At 39.9% G+C, this 13,977-nt stretch overlaps 1 protein-coding gene across 2 annotated transcripts in view; it reads left to right on the forward strand.

The window, feature by feature from the left end:
- SSR1 (signal sequence receptor subunit 1) overlaps positions 1-13,977 on the forward strand; it is a 24,709-nt gene continuing 10,732 nt past the window's right edge. Inside the window, exons 1-8 of one of the 2 annotated variants that reach the window (XM_074872425.1) lie at positions 1-235; positions 2,263-2,381; positions 4,718-4,805; positions 4,969-5,231; positions 6,088-6,164; positions 7,621-7,699; positions 8,710-8,803; positions 11,385-11,448. In XM_074872425.1, the coding sequence (XP_074728526.1) occupies positions 151-235; positions 2,263-2,381; positions 4,718-4,805; positions 4,969-5,231; positions 6,088-6,164; positions 7,621-7,699; positions 8,710-8,803; positions 11,385-11,448 (869 nt within the window). In that variant the 5' untranslated portion in view covers positions 1-150. Of the gene's footprint in view, positions 236-2,262; positions 2,382-4,717; positions 4,806-4,968; positions 5,232-6,087; positions 6,165-7,620; positions 7,700-8,709; positions 8,804-11,384; positions 13,377-13,977 lie in introns of those variants that run through there. The other variant, XM_074872436.1, reaches the window with a different exon arrangement.

Below are 13,977 nucleotides of genomic sequence, written 5' to 3' on the forward strand. Positions count from 1 at the left end.
TCCTCCCCGGCGCAGCCACGTCCGCTGCGGCGCGGGGGCGCGGCCGGGGCGGGGCGGCCCCGGATGGAGGCCGCCGCCATTTAGACAGCCCGCAGCGGCAGCCGCGGGGCCGGTGGGGGGTGCCGGGTAGTTGTCGTTACCGCCGCCATCATGAGGCGTCTGTCGCAGCTGCTGCTGCTCACCCTGCTCGCCTTCCCCGCCGCCTTGCTGCTTGGGGGCGCCGGCGGCGGCCCAGGTGAGGGCGGGCGGGTGGGGTGGGGGGAGCGGTCATCGCTGCCGGTGGTGAGAGGGGAGCGGTAGCGGCCGTTGGGGAGCACTCGGCGGGCTCCCCTTGGCGACCCGGGGGCGGTGGAGAGGGGGAGCTGCTCTCGTCGGGCCTGGGTAGCCCAGCGCCGCCTTCGCGGTCCGGTCGCGGGGAAGGAGGCGGTGGGCGCCGGTCATTGATGGCCGCCGGGCGCGGGCGGCAGCGCCGCGGGCCTGCTGGCGCACGTGGTCCACCGCCGGCCCGGGAGGGGGCCCCGGTGCCTTGTCCCGTTCCCGCGGAGAGTCTGGGCGGCGGGCGAGGGCTCCTCTGAGCAGTGTCGGCCCTGGCCTCGCCGGCAGAGCGAGCCGTGCTCGGCGCTGCTGCTGCCCGGGCCCCGCCGTGCGATCGGCCTCGGAGAGCCACGTGGGCGCGGCTGTCCCGCTCGAAACCCACTCGAGGTTGTAGTGACGGGTTTGTCTCTTTGCGTGCTGCCGCGCTCAGGCGGTGCTGGCTGCTATAGTGAATTGTTAGCAGATGCGCTGGCTGCCAGCCTGCCTTCCTACCGCGCCTCCCGCCACCCCCCAAGTGTCCTTCACATCGCCGAGCACTAATCTCAGTTTACTCTGCAGCGTTATCTGATTCACCACCTGAAAACTGCCTCCCTGCTACTAGGTGTGGAAAGGCAGGAGGGCAGCCATCTCACCCGGCTCTCCCCACATGCTGTGTGTCAGCTGCTTCCCGCGGTGGGCAGCTCTCCTCTCCCGCTATTGCCACATCATCAGCCCTTCTGACATCCATTGCAAAAAACTGTAAATTAGAGGTCTAAGAGAACGTGCTAGCACAGTTGCTTGCAAAGAATGCTTGTATCCAACCCGTAGCCTGTTAAGATACAAAGGTTTTAATTAAAAAAAAAAATCTTTATTTGTAGCATGACAAGTTTAAAACTTCAGAAAATAAAACCACTGTTGTTAGTCTTAGGTTGGGTTGCACGTGGTTGAGCAAAAGTCTTTGAGTGTACCTTCTAAAGTGACTTGGCAGGGGTTGCATTTGCTTTTTCTAGCTATGACTGACAATCTTGAGGTCCTTGGATTCCTATTCCTTGTGAAGGTTTTTAAATACTTTAAGTGTGTACTCATGACAACTAGTTATTTTTCAGGCTTGTGTAAATCAATCATCCATTCATTTCTACTCTTTCATTTTTGGACAACGTTAGGTTTTTTAAAAAACCCTGTAGTTTTGTGTATATATTTTTGTGCATAAAATTCTCAGCCTAGCCTACATGTGCTCTAAACAGCAAACAGACAAAACTTTGTCCTGTGGCCACTATTTATATTGCCTGGTGCTTGAATTTAGGAGACTTGGCTCCATAAAACCAAGGAGGCAGTGAACTATCTGGCTGCACTTGTCTAGGAGCCTTGCTCTTGGAGCCATGCTCTAATCATTTTCTTTTCTGAACAGTGTTGTGGTTCTTTTGAACATATGATATAGCTGTAAATAATATTGAGGAGGTCATATTAAAAAAAGACTTTTTAATATTTTAAAGCTTGAATGAAAATAAGTGCAAAAATAATAACTTTTTTAACTACCCGTGAAAGCGTAGTGTTCTGGTACCAGCAAATGAAAAGCACATGTTAATAATTTGTTAAACTTATTAGTCTTAGAAGAAACAGTACTCACCAAGTTAACTTCCTGGCAATAGCGATGTCTTTTTATTTTCACATTTGTAATAACAAAACAAAATTAAGGTATTTTAATATGGTGATGTTTAAAAAAAACAAACAATGGCTTTTAAGGCAAGTTGTTTGCCTCTGCAAATTTAAGTATTGCTGTGTGAATGATGAACTTCTTGTTATCCAGTTGTAAACTTTCTGTTTTCAAACTCACTGGCACATAAATGAATAGTTCAGAAAGCTAAAATTCTTAAAACATCATTTTGAAAATTGTACTACAATGTCAGTTTTCTGTTGACTAACTAGACACTGAAAAGACTTTCTTGTATTTCCATTTTGTTTTGGTAGGTTCAGGTTTATTAGTTGCAGCTCAAGATGCTACAGAAGATGAGGAAGCTGTGGAAGATACTGTAGTTGAAGATGAAGATGATGAAGCTGAAGTTGAAGAAGATGAGCCAACAGACTTGGTAATTGTACATGAATGTCTACCTCATAAGTACAAAATAGACCAAAGGTGCCTGAAGCTAGATATTTTAGGTATATTTAAATACGAGTTTAATAGCATCGCTATTTCCAAATAGCTGTTTTAAAGTCTCCAATTAAACTTGTGTTCAGTTTGAAGTTTCAGAAGGATTTGTCTTTTCTTCCTGAATTACCAGTTGAAGAGCCACATGGGGACAACCTGATTTCTGATGACCAAAACTGCAGTTCACAAAAAAAACCCAAATGAGGGAACCAGATTCTCATGGGAGCCCCTTGTAGTTCTTCCCAGCTTAAGCTGCGTCTCAGTAAACTGAGAAGGACGCCGGGGTATAGGACTACTTCATTCTGGCTTCTTTGGTCTCTGTTTTCAAGGGGCAACAGAATCTTAGTTAAGCTCAGTATTAATTCTGAAAACTTAGTTTTGCAGCCTGTTTTCACTTACCACATTCCTAGTCTCTGACACTTGTTGCAGAGTATGCCTGTTATACCAGTGGCCATACTGCTGTTCAGGGTCACTTGCTTCATCCTGACGAAGTGAAATGCTTTATGTAGTTGTCCTAGTTTCAGCTGGGATAGAGTAATTTTCCTTTGTAGCATCTAGAATAGTGGTGTGTTTTGGATTCAGTATGGGATTTGGTATGGGAGGAATGTTGACAATACACTGATGGTTTTAGTCATTGCTAAGAAATCAAGGACTTTTCAGCTTCCCATGTCCTGCTAGTGTGCAGGTGCACAAGAAGCTGGGAGGGAGCACAGCCAGAGCAATGGACCCAAATTGGCCAGTGGAATATTCCATATCATATAGCATTATGCTCAGTATACAGATGAAGGTTGGCCGGGAAGCTGACTTGCTCTCTCTTCTGGGATTGTGGTTTTGGGATTTTTCCCTACTCTGGGATTGCTAGCTGGGAATGGGCTGGGTGTTAGTTGATGGGTGGTGAGCACTCACATTGTGTATCACTTGTTTGTATATTATTATTATTATTATCGTTATTTCAATTATTAAATTGTTTTCATCTCAATCTATGAGTCTCCTTACATTTACCCCTCTGATTCTCTCCCCCATCCCCTGGGGTGGGGGAGGGTGAGCGAGTGACTGTGTGGTGTTTGGTTGCCAGCCAGATTTAAACCATGACAGTAGTTATGTGATCAGCTTGTAGCAGTAGAGTATTGGGCTTGCTCAACACTTAGTGTACTTAAATTGGTACAAAAATTTCTCAAAGTTCTGGTGTAAAATAAGAAAGTTTGGGACATTATTAGGAGAAGACCTAAATAATAAAAATGGAGACCTGGTAAACTGTTATTTGATTCTGTTAGATTTTTACTGATGTTCATAAATTGGTGAGCTTATGGTCGACCAGCTTTGCTAAGCGGTAGAAGGTATGCTAGGTATTTGGTACTGACAGAGTATTATTAAATAACCTTTTGGATGTAATTTGCTTTTAATAAATAGTCTGTGACTCGGGTACAAAACATTACACTTTTTAGGCAGTTTATTTGCCACTGAAATACAAGATGCAGTTTTGCACAGCATCTTGAAATCAGGATGCTAGGTGCTCAGCTCTGGTTCATGGCTTCCCTAGATCACGGTACGTGTAGGCTATCCACTGCTTCAAGTGGTTATTTAAGCAGTGAAATCAAATGATCTAACTCACAAGCAATTAGTTCAGACAGTTCAGAATGGGTTCAGCCTTGTTTTTATTTGGTGGGGGAGGTGGTGATCCCATGATCCCCATGTGGAAAATAAGCCCTTAATGCTTGCAATTGCCAAATTAAGTGGATCATCACAAAGGTGAGCTTGAACAAGTGAATCCACGAACTAAGTAAGTTCCAACAGTCTTAACCATTTCCAGGCATACATAACAGTTAATGAATTAAAACTTAATAGAAAGCTTCTATAAATACTCCCTCTGTAGTGAAGGTAACTCTTATTTGCCTTATGGCTGCCTATAATTTTGGAAATGCTTGTTTTCTAAATAGAAATAGCTTAGTTGTGAACACTTAACATTTGGATTCTATTCTTTTCCTTCCACCCCCAAAGAGAGACCTTGCTGTTGCTTTCCAATTATAAACCTTTCAGTACCGCTAAATGCAGTTCAGATTAGTCAGTGTGTCAAATACAAGTAGAAGGATAAATGCTGAAAATTATGCTAATCAAATCTAGAGGGAGAACAGACTATGTGCTGATCCTGCAACAGCAGGAATGGATACTAATGCTTACCATTGTTGCATGATTTGACACATGGGATTCTCATGAAACAAGCATGGTCTTTGCTTCACTGTTCATTATAGGATTTTTTAAAAAAGTCTCTTGTCTTAGACAGAAGAAAAAGAGGAAGAAGACTTGTCAGGAGAACCTAAAGCCTCACCTAGTGCTGATACAACCATCTTATTTGTGAAAGGCGAAGGTAAGAGTCTTGTGCTTATCTACTGTTGCTTAGACTATATCAATGTGTGCATAAAACAGTGAAGCTATGAAAAATCAGAATCTGTTCTAGACGTGCTCTGTTTAGAAATGGTCTGGGTGTGGTGTATGAAGTTTCTAATGGTTGAATATTTTTTGTGTTTTAGACTTTCCAGCAAACAACATTGTAAAATTTCTGGTGGGCTTCACCAATAAGGGTGCAGAGGATTTCATTGTTGAGTCTCTTGATGCTTCTTTCCGGTATCCTCAAGACTACCAGTTTTATATCCAGAACTTCACAGCTCTCCCTCTGAATACAGTAGTTCCACCACAGAGACAAGCCACGTTTGAGTACTCTTTCATCCCTGCTGAGCCTATGGGTGGTCGTCCTTTTGGACTAGTTATCAATCTCAACTACAGAGATGTAAATGTAAGCCTGATGTTGTAATTCACTTTAATCTTTCTAGTTGATGTGGAAATGTCAGGAAAGGAACTTTAGTCGAGTTACTACCTCTTCAGAAAGTTGAATGCCTCTGTGGTTTTTAAGCAAAGCAGTAGATCCATAAGCACAGTGTGTCTGTCTACATGTTTCACAATAGCCCCCGCCATGTGCACTTAGCTCTGTATATGTTAGACTTAAAGTCATGTCAGCAGTGGTAGAATGCCTTAGAACTGTGTAGTAGTGGGCTGTACTCCTGTGAAAAAAACCAAACAAAAAAAAACCCCCAAAAAACCCCCCCAAAAAAAACCCCAAAAAAACACAACAAAAAACCCCCAGAAAAACTAAAGCTTTCTTTAGGATAACTTAACTTTGACTGGGCTTTGCTAGCAAATTTACCTATTGGCATGGATCCTCTCTGCAAACTTGACTTAGAGCAAGTAAATGGCCAGTAGTTGCAATCTGGGGGAAGACTATCCAAAAGCATAAATGAGGATTAGAATAGGGGATTCTTTTCTCTTTTAGTGCAGGTCAAAGTTTAACATGCTTCTGTACCTTTCTGGTTTGATTGTTCTAATAAGAACCCTTCATATGTAATGGCTCATGTTATTTCCTGTAACACTGAAGGCTAGATGTGACTTTCGTGCTACTACCAAGACTGTTCTTTGTACTTGCACCAAAAGTGCTTTTATGTGTTGAGTCAAACTTGTACTGTTTATAAACTTAATCAAGTCTCATGCAGGAGTTACTACTTCCTAGAGTTTTTCCAGGAACACGGAAGAAGATAAACACTTGTATATGTGTTCAAGAAATTAATTTAAAATGTTATGTGGAAACTTTGTTATAGGGCAATGTGTTTCAAGATGCTGTCTTCAATCAAACTGTTACAATTATTGAAAAAGAAGATGGGCTGGATGGAGAAACGTAAGGAGACTGGAGATTCAAGTTTAGTTGGTATACTGATAGAACAGGTTATTGGTGGTGCCAGTGAGAACAGTTCTTGTATCCTCACTGAATGTTAGGTTGGCTCTGTTTTGCTGATGGCATAGCAGGCGTTTGACTTGTACAATGTTGATAGACTGAAAATATTCACTTTTTCCCCAAATTAAGATCTGTATTAATACTAGGGATCTTCAAGATTGGTACTATGTCAACAAGCAGTTTACACATCTGCTTTGGCTCAGAGGGTTTAAACCTGGAATAGGACCTGATGTTATACAGCTACATAGCAATTAAAAGCTGTTAAGCTTCTGTTATGCTACTGTGCTTTTTTCCTAAGAATTAAAGATGCAGAGGGTCCATAATATTGGCCTACTGTGAGGAGCATTCCAGTATAATCCAAGATTACATCATCTGAAAGATGTATTTGGAGTATGAGATAGAGGAACTCTCACTCATTCATTATTGTACTAACCCCTGTCTGTAGCAGGTATCTTTCAGGAGTGTTTTTTTCCCTGTCTTAAAGACTAAGTACATGTGATACACCTTATATGTTGCAAGCATGTGCTGTGCTGATATGCTATATATATTCTAACACTGGAGTGGAATTTTAAGAGAACCTGTGAGTTAAGAAAAAGTAATCTTCAGAAATACTTGTAGACAATGCTGAATATTTGAATTCTCCTGCCACAGGTTAGAAATTGCCTTCTGAGCAAGCTTCCTTTTAAAAAAAGCCAACCAAAAGATATAGCTGTTGCATTAATTCATATTTCTCAAATAGAATAGCATCAATGAAAGAACAATTGGTCATGTAAAAATGTATGATACACTGATAAAGGAGCTCTCGAATTCAAATTATTAGAACTGGTTTGAGTTAATGACCTGTGAATAGATAATTACCCTAAAAGAGGAATGTTCAATCAAGTCTCTTCTGTAGTTTAACTCTGTAATTTCCTTTGTGATAAATCTGAGTTAAGATGTTCAACTTGGAATAAATTCCTTCCTGCTTCCCAAATTAATTTTAGTTATGTTCACCTCTTGCTAGGTATCAACAGGTATTTCAGGTAGAATTCTTCAAAACAAACCAAAATGCACAGATTCAAAAAATGATTGTCTGCATAGGCAGAATTCTAACTGTAGAAGACAGAGCAAGATAAGCAAGGCCTTTCAAAGCTCTGTTGCCAATAAATCGGTATCCTAGCAGCACTTGCTTTGCAGTAGTGTACTAAAAGTGTATAAGACTTTTAAGGGTTTTGTAAGTGGTTAAGACTGTCACAAACATAAACATTCATTACTTTCTCCCCCACCCACCCCCTATAAAAGGTCTTGGGAAAGATCGAGTGGGCATGTGGCCAAAGCTAGTCTTAGTTTCTATGCCTCTGTAAACTCTCTTAAACACTTGAGATTTTTAGTTAATCGTTTCTTAAACTGTTTTTTAAAGAATCTTCATGTACATGTTCCTCGCTGGACTGGGTCTACTTGTCATTGTTGGCCTACATCAGTTACTAGAATCTAGGAAGGTGGGTAGTGTATTTTGTCTGTGTACTTGCTAATACAAGACCATACCAATAGGAAAAGAAAAGAAAATTCAGTAATTGCTTCTGATGTATGATGGTACAGGTAGAACTTCAGAAGATTTAGAACCAAGACCTTGGAGATTACTGGGAAAACTGGAGTGTTTTTAAAAAATATTCATAGTTGGAGACATTTAGATTGCTTACCTATGCTCTTTGGGTCTGCTCTTTCACACCACACTGAAGTGGTTGAATTGGAATTTTCAATACCTTCCAGTCACTGGATGTGTTCAGCTACTGATTCAATACTTACTGGGTAAACTTTCCCAATGCTCTCTATTTCTATCAGTTTAAATTGGGTCAAACTTTTGGGAAAACAGTTGTGTAGTCCTTTAGTTCTTATCAATGCTTTGCCATAATGCTGATTGGGGTCTTCTGTATTCCATTTATAAAGCTATACAGCTAAGGGTTTGTCCATGTAAGTGGTCTGGCAAGTAAAAGCTGTTGAAATTGAAAGCTTAAGCCTCATCTGCATGCAATGCATAGGTTATGTCTTCGTGCAGTCTGGCTTATGATACTTTAAGTAGCTTTCCTTGGGAAAAAGTATGGAATGATTATTGTGCTTTGAAATCTCTTTTGCAAGGTGACATACAAGAATATTGTGCTAATCTGAGAAAGTGTAACAAAACTGCTCATCACAAAGTTTGATTAATCAGCCATTTTTTGTAATGAGTATAATGAACTTGCCCAGGCATGCATGAAATTGTTTTATCTTTGTGTGGAATAAGTATTGAGGCATTAGAAGTGGTAATGCCAAGCTTAGGTGAATAAAATTGTTAATGGTAAAGATAGCTTAAATTAAGCTACAAAGACAGCTTCATACATTGACTAGCCTTAAGTTTGTGTCTTAGTGAAATAATTGCAATTCATTAAATGTATCATTATTAGTTATTCCTAGTACTTGTACTATCAAAACTTTGTGGAAAGAAAAAAATCTATCTTTCTTGAATTTTCAGAGGAAAAGACCAGTACAGAAAGTAGAGATGGGAACATCAAATCAGAACGATGTTGATATGAGCTGGATTCCCCAAGAAACTTTAAATCAAATAAGTAAGTAGTCTGCCTTCCACAAACTAGAGTGTAACAAACTTATTTAATCACTTAGTTGTAACCAAATAAGTAGCTGATACCAGTTTCTCAGAACAGCAGAGAATAAAATTGTCTAAAGCACTGTGCTTAATGATTAGACTATTACATCAGCAGCCTAGTCTTGTATAGAACAAACTTCAGTGGTTGATACAATAATGACTATTGGTGACTTTTACAATTTGCTCTGTAGAATCTTTTTCAACAGTATAAAATCTCTACCCAAAACTTGAATCACAAAGGAGGTTTAAATAGGAGAAAATATCTATAATCTCAAGTTGTTTGGAAGTTTGTCTGTCGACCAGAGTTTTAAATAAGCATTAGAAGTGTGTATTAACTAAAGCCACATTAAGACTTGGTATTGATGCCCTTCACAAGTCCAAAATTATGAAGTTCTACTTGGTATCTGAAATGCCAACAGTAAACCCAACATCTGATTTCTTTAGACCATTTGTGTGTTTGTAGATATTTCTAACTTCTCTTGCTGTTTCTTCTGTTTTGCTTTCCCATGGCTTCAGTGCAGAGTAGAAGAGGTGAGGCAAACTCTGCTGATTTAAAGAGTGGAAGTGCTTAATGTGTTGTCCATGTTATAATTCGGTGTGGCTAGAAGGACAGCTTCCTGCATGCAGTGACTAGTGATGTAGCATGAGCAGTAAAAGATTACAGGACAGATGCATGCAACCGTACAAACACATTTTATATACATTTGTTTTCATATATTGTAAATATGTGTATATATATTTCTGGTTATATTGTAGTAATGTACTTCAGCAATATTCTACTGAAACTACTATTATCTCTTCTAATAGTTCCCAGAACTCTTTATCTAAAATGGAGATGTGTATCTTGTCTTCTGTGTTACCTTGGTGTAGTGTCAGGCCGAAGTCTGAGTACATCTTGTTTCAGTGAGAAACAAACCTCAGCCTTGGGTGTAATAGTTTAATAGTCAGGTTTATCTTCCTGGGCCTTGCTTATCTCAGGTGAACTCCTATCACCAGTAGCATTGGCTGGTGTGAGAGCACCTCACTTAAAGTGCATCCTAGACAAAAGAAGTGCTTTGAAAACCGTTTGCAGGAACTACCTTTACTTGACAAAGACTCCTGTTTTGATGAAATAAGCATATTCTGGGCTTTATTCAGTGTAGAAGGGCTAGAGGCCTTAGCTGTGATAGTGAAGTTGTGCCAGGAGTTGACGACTTCACTTTTTTGATTTCTTCACCCTTTTTAACTGTACTTGTGTTACATAGGAATAAGGGCTGGTGTTTTACTTCTGAAAATGTAAGCTTTCTTGTACACTTGTCTTCTGTGAGGCACAAGCATAAAATCTATACACAGGAATTTGAAAAGCTTCAATCTAGCAAGAAAGACTGAAGCTCTAAATGCTAATTTTTTTTCCAAAGAGCAAGCTGTCTCTAAATGGGTCCAAATCGTGGCAATGTTTGGGTCCTGTCCCCATCCCTTTCTTAAGCTAAATAAGTATTCATATCTTAATACCTGAAGTTTAGGAAAAACTGGTGTTTAAATTGTCTTAATTGTGGTTTTCTTTAGATCCAGGTTAGTTTTAATTAGAACTCTACACTAGAATCCTTTGAAATACATAGCCTTCAAGATCCTCAGAGGTTCTTGACTATTTCATTGTTGAAAGACTCTTCATATTGTACTGACTGGCTTGTAATGGCATGATGGCTGCTCCTTGTGTTCGCACATACTCTAAACAGTGAAATTATCGGAGAGGGTTCTGTTTAAGAAAATGTGCATTTTTGAGCCAGATACACTTAGCAATCACTTCAGCACTTCCTACAAAGTATTGCAGCTTCTCTACAGTATTACAAGGATTGAAATTCTATCTATGTAAGGACCATCATTGTAAAGGACAATTATAGGCATGTCAAAGTTTTAAGAGTAGGATGATGCTTCTGGCACCTAGTGATCACACAGCTAAAGCTGGGTGGCTTCCCTGCATGGGATATCTGATTACAAAGTGACATCTTCATAGTCAAACATGGATGCTTCCTGGAAGAGTGTGTTTTTTCACAACCAAAACATTTATCTTCTGTTAATCTGTATGAATGTGGAAATACTTTACGCAAGACAAAGCTGTCTAAAGGAGGGTCAGTCACACGTTCTTCAGGCAGGTAAATTCAAACCAGTAATGATCAAAATTCATTAACTTTCTAAAAGTGTAATTACTGAGCATGACTTTTCTAAACAGCAGAGCATGTGGTTTCATCAGGAGATGGTGTGGGGTTTGTTTTTTGGGGTTTTGGATTTTTTTGCATTTTAGTAACTGGCAAATTGAACAACCCTCACCCTGGAGTTGCATGTTACAGAATAGGAGCATTATTTTTTTGTTACCTTCTACTTAGGATGCTAATAGTTAAAAAAACTTGAGCTATTTGAACTGGCTTCTCTGTGGTGATGCATTGTACTAGAAGGGCAGTTTGGCTTGGGTTTGGGAGGGAGAAAAATACATGGTCATATAACATCTAATCTGAAGTAGCTGTAGCAACTGATGCAACTGTCTTTTTTCTTTTTTTTAAATCTAGATAAAGCTTCACCGAGGAGGTTGCCCTACAAGAGGGCACAGAAGAGATCAGTGGGCTCTGATGAGTAAATGTTAACTAGTACAACAGTTGAACCTTTACTAATCCTGCCTGTTTGGGTTTTTTGGATTGGAGTAGTGCAGAGAATCCATATCACCATAAGGAAAATACTGCTAAACATTTGGACTGAACAGATTAACTGAATGGTGTTGATATTACTGAAAATGCACTTCTCTTTATTTTTTTTATTTGTTAATTGTTGGGGGGTGGGAGGGGAAGGTAGCCATTAAGATTTGTGCCTGCGTGTGTAAGCAGTTGGTCTTAACAGAACCATGTTACCTGAAATGTGCCTTTAGAGTTCTTTGTAATGCTGGCTTGTCATCTGTATGCTGTCTTTGAAGGATTTTTCTCCTCCCCCAAATCTGAATGTCTAGTGACTTAATCTGTCTTGATTGTATGTCTGTATCAGAATCTGTATGCATTTTTATTTTTCAGTAAGTAACTTTATTCTCTGCAGCATGCACACACTGAAGTGTGTGTGTGTGGTCCTATTTCAGTGGCAAGGCACTGATTATCTAGATTTCTGCATAGTTTGCATTCTAAAGGCACAGTTGGGTATAGCTGCTCGTAGTGGTAGATATTTTGCTGCTGTTTTGCTCTGGGCATGCAGTGACCTAAAAATCTGAACTTACCTGCATAGATGTTAGGAAGACTCTTACACAGCAGCAGAACTTGTGAAGCATGGAATTTGTGTGCTGAATTGGTATTACTACATAAATTTTTTTTTATACCCAACTTGTTAAATGGTTAGTTATTGAGTTGTGCCAGCAGCTTAGGTATTCTGATTATAGTGGTAGCTCTGCAATGTTTACTCAAGAAATTACTGAATAAGCCAGAACATCTTTCAGTAAGTGCTTGGTTCTCTCAAAAACTAGAATGTCATATGTATCAAAATGTGGACTTTTCTTAAAGCTTTACATGGGGCAAGGACTTTGCATTTACTGTACACACTTGAAACTGAATTTGAAAAAAATGTTGGCTTCAAATAATCTTTTTAAATGGCAAACTATTTAATTTCACCCTTTGCAGTTTTTAAATCTCAAACTTTTCCCTGGTCAGTACATCGGTCTGAGTTACTTTTTTATCACCTTGTCTTTTCTACTAGTAACACAGATGCGTATCTATTAACTACATGTTAGTTCAGTACTAAAGCAGAAAAAGTATATGCAATCAAAATGGGATTTTCTTTTGTGGCAAGCACAGTTTACATGATTACCAGGTACTGATCCATATCCACTGCATTCAGGAATTTAACTGACAGTAAAAAGCAGATAATGCAGAGTGTCAGTTTGCTGCCATTCAGGCACTTGGACAAGGCTTGAATTGTTTGCATCTCAACTGCATCTCTTCCTGTCTCTGAAGGTTATCTGGAAGCTTGTTGAGTTCAGGAAGGGACATTGACTTGAGACCTCTGTTTTCTTTTCCTCCCCTTCCTGATCCCTACATGTGGAAGTGCTCTTTTAGATCTACACTTGCTCTGCAGGGACTGAGCTTCTGAGCCAATGAATGCTGAGCAATACTTGCGCATCATGTCATAGTGTGTTTGAAGCATCTAAACTCTGAAACTACCTGTACTGGCACTATTTTAATCTACACTTTGCCAGAATGAACTGTGAAAGTGTTCTTGATCCATCTTGCTATGGAAAAGATAAGAATGGGAGAAGCAACCCCAAAGATGCTTCGTTCAACTTCCCTTTAATACAGCTAGCCCATGCAGAATATTTTTAATAGTTAAGATTGCTGAATCATCGTACAAATTACATGGCAAATAGTTGAAAGCTACCTCTGTAAGAGGTATCTCCACTCAAATTGTGTAGAACAACTTTGTGTGTAGTGATGTAATCTGGCTGGTTCTGTAGTAGGTTTATGGGCTTACATTCAAGCTTGCATTGATTCACTGAAGTGTTTATGTATTAAATGCTTTGTATACTAAAACCCTATAGCTATTGCAGCACCTGATATACTGAACTTCCAAGTTCCCTCTTGAATTATGTCTCTAACCTGAAATCAAGATTATTTTTTTCATCTTCTGGTAATAAGTAATCTGAAATGGTATACTCCAATTCTTCCCAAGATAGGAAGGTATTCTTCTGAGGGGGTGATGATGAGAGCTGCTCTACATACAGTGGTGCTCTAGGGAAAAAGACAAAGGATCAGAACAGAGGATACTAATTTGTAATATCCTAGTTTTATTTGTTCAGATAAATAGTTTAGCCCTTACTGATTGACTTTTGGAGCAACTTAGGCCTTCAGAAATCTCACACTGACCAGGACTTAAACCAAAGGGCTGAAGCACTGTACAAGTAATAAATAAGTATTTGAAGGTTTCAGCGTTCTTCTCTGCACACAGTGGTTAACATCCAAATGCTTAAGCTCCAAGCATGAAAGAAGAGAGTAGACAGTTCAGCAACCTGCACAGGAGCTAGCAATGTGAAAGTCCACCAAGACTGACTTTCTGATCATAGTGTGGCATTTACTGTGGATGGTTCCTAGTAACTTTCTCAGCCAGAAAAGCAGTTCATAAGTATGAACAGTG

This window comes from Strix uralensis, chromosome 1 (assembly GCF_047716275.1).
Source record: "Strix uralensis isolate ZFMK-TIS-50842 chromosome 1, bStrUra1, whole genome shotgun sequence".
NCBI classification, from domain to species: domain Eukaryota; kingdom Metazoa; phylum Chordata; class Aves; order Strigiformes; family Strigidae; genus Strix; species Strix uralensis.